Source organism: Pinus tabuliformis, chromosome J (genome assembly GCF_031772625.1).
Source record: "Pinus tabuliformis cultivar Carrire ecotype Pingquan chromosome J, CPIR1, whole genome shotgun sequence".
NCBI classification, from domain to species: Eukaryota; Viridiplantae; Streptophyta; class Pinopsida; order Pinales; family Pinaceae; genus Pinus; species Pinus tabuliformis.
This window is the reverse complement of record NC_142295.1, coordinates 434,358,475-434,359,435: the sequence shown is the minus strand read 5'-3', so window position 1 is coordinate 434,359,435 and position 961 is coordinate 434,358,475. Positions and strand designations below refer to the sequence as shown.

The window sequence follows — 961 nt, the reverse complement described above, 5'->3', positions numbered from 1 at the left end:
TTTAAGGTAAGAGAGCCTTTTACCTTAATGTTTCCGATGACATATAATTTCAGTTTTGGTACATTGGTCTGCTTAGGGTTTATTCTCTAATGTCTCACCTTCAACTTTCAAATTATGTGGGTAATGGGGTTCAGTTACTCTATAAGGTTCTTGTGTAATGTTCCTTACTAAGGCTAAGAATTCAAAGGCTCCCAATTTATCTAAATCACTGGTTTCATGGGATGCTAATTAGTGATTCATTGCAGGTCATGACAACTTTCATGCCACCTCCTCCTGCAGCCACTTTTCTGGCTTTCCACCCTCAGGACAATAACATCATTGCAATTGGCATGGAGGATTCATCAATTCAAATATACATTGTTCGAGTTGATGAGGTGCTGCCTGTGAATCTCTTTCGATCCTCGTCATTTTTCTTCATTGTGCCCTTTTACCAAAACTCACCTTTAAGTGGCATGCTCTGAACTTGCTACAATTTTTACAGGCAAAAGCAAAGCTCCAGGGCCACCAAAAGAAAATTACAGGCCTGGCTTTTTCACGTGTTTTGAATGTGTTGGTATCTTCTGGAGCTGATGCCCCGGTATATCGTTTGTTTTATTATTAAATATAGTTTGATTCCGTGATGTTCACTTTAAAGTTTACATAAATTTACGGAGTAGAAATGTTCCTGTACTCACAACCACGTCTTTTGGCAATTATGTCCCTGGGGCATAGATGCCTTGGACAAGCAAAAGTCAAAAGTTGTACAACCAGGAAGATCTTCACCACCAGTGGGGGATACAAGAGTACAGTTTCATAATGATCAAATTCACTTGCTGGCTGTGCATGAGAGCCAGCTTTGCTATATATGATGCTTCCAAGTTGAAGCACTTGTGCTATGTAAGTACTTGTAAGCAGTGTTGAATTAAACATAGACAATGATATAATGTCACTTACCTTCTGTGTCTAATTGGATGACCTTGTT

At 39.1% G+C, this 961-nt stretch overlaps 1 protein-coding gene across 1 annotated transcript; it reads left to right on the top strand.

Moving 5' to 3' along the window:
- Positions 1–243: 243 nt before the first annotated feature.
- On the top strand, positions 244–601 carry LOC149227667 (protein TPR3-like). The gene is made up of 2 exons (XM_089380571.1): positions 244–374; positions 482–601. Exons 1-2 carry the CDS (start codon positions 249–251, stop codon positions 599–601), a joined length of 246 nt encoding a protein of 81 aa, XP_089236697.1. The 5' UTR covers positions 244–248.
- The last annotated feature ends 360 nt before the right edge of the window (positions 602–961 follow it).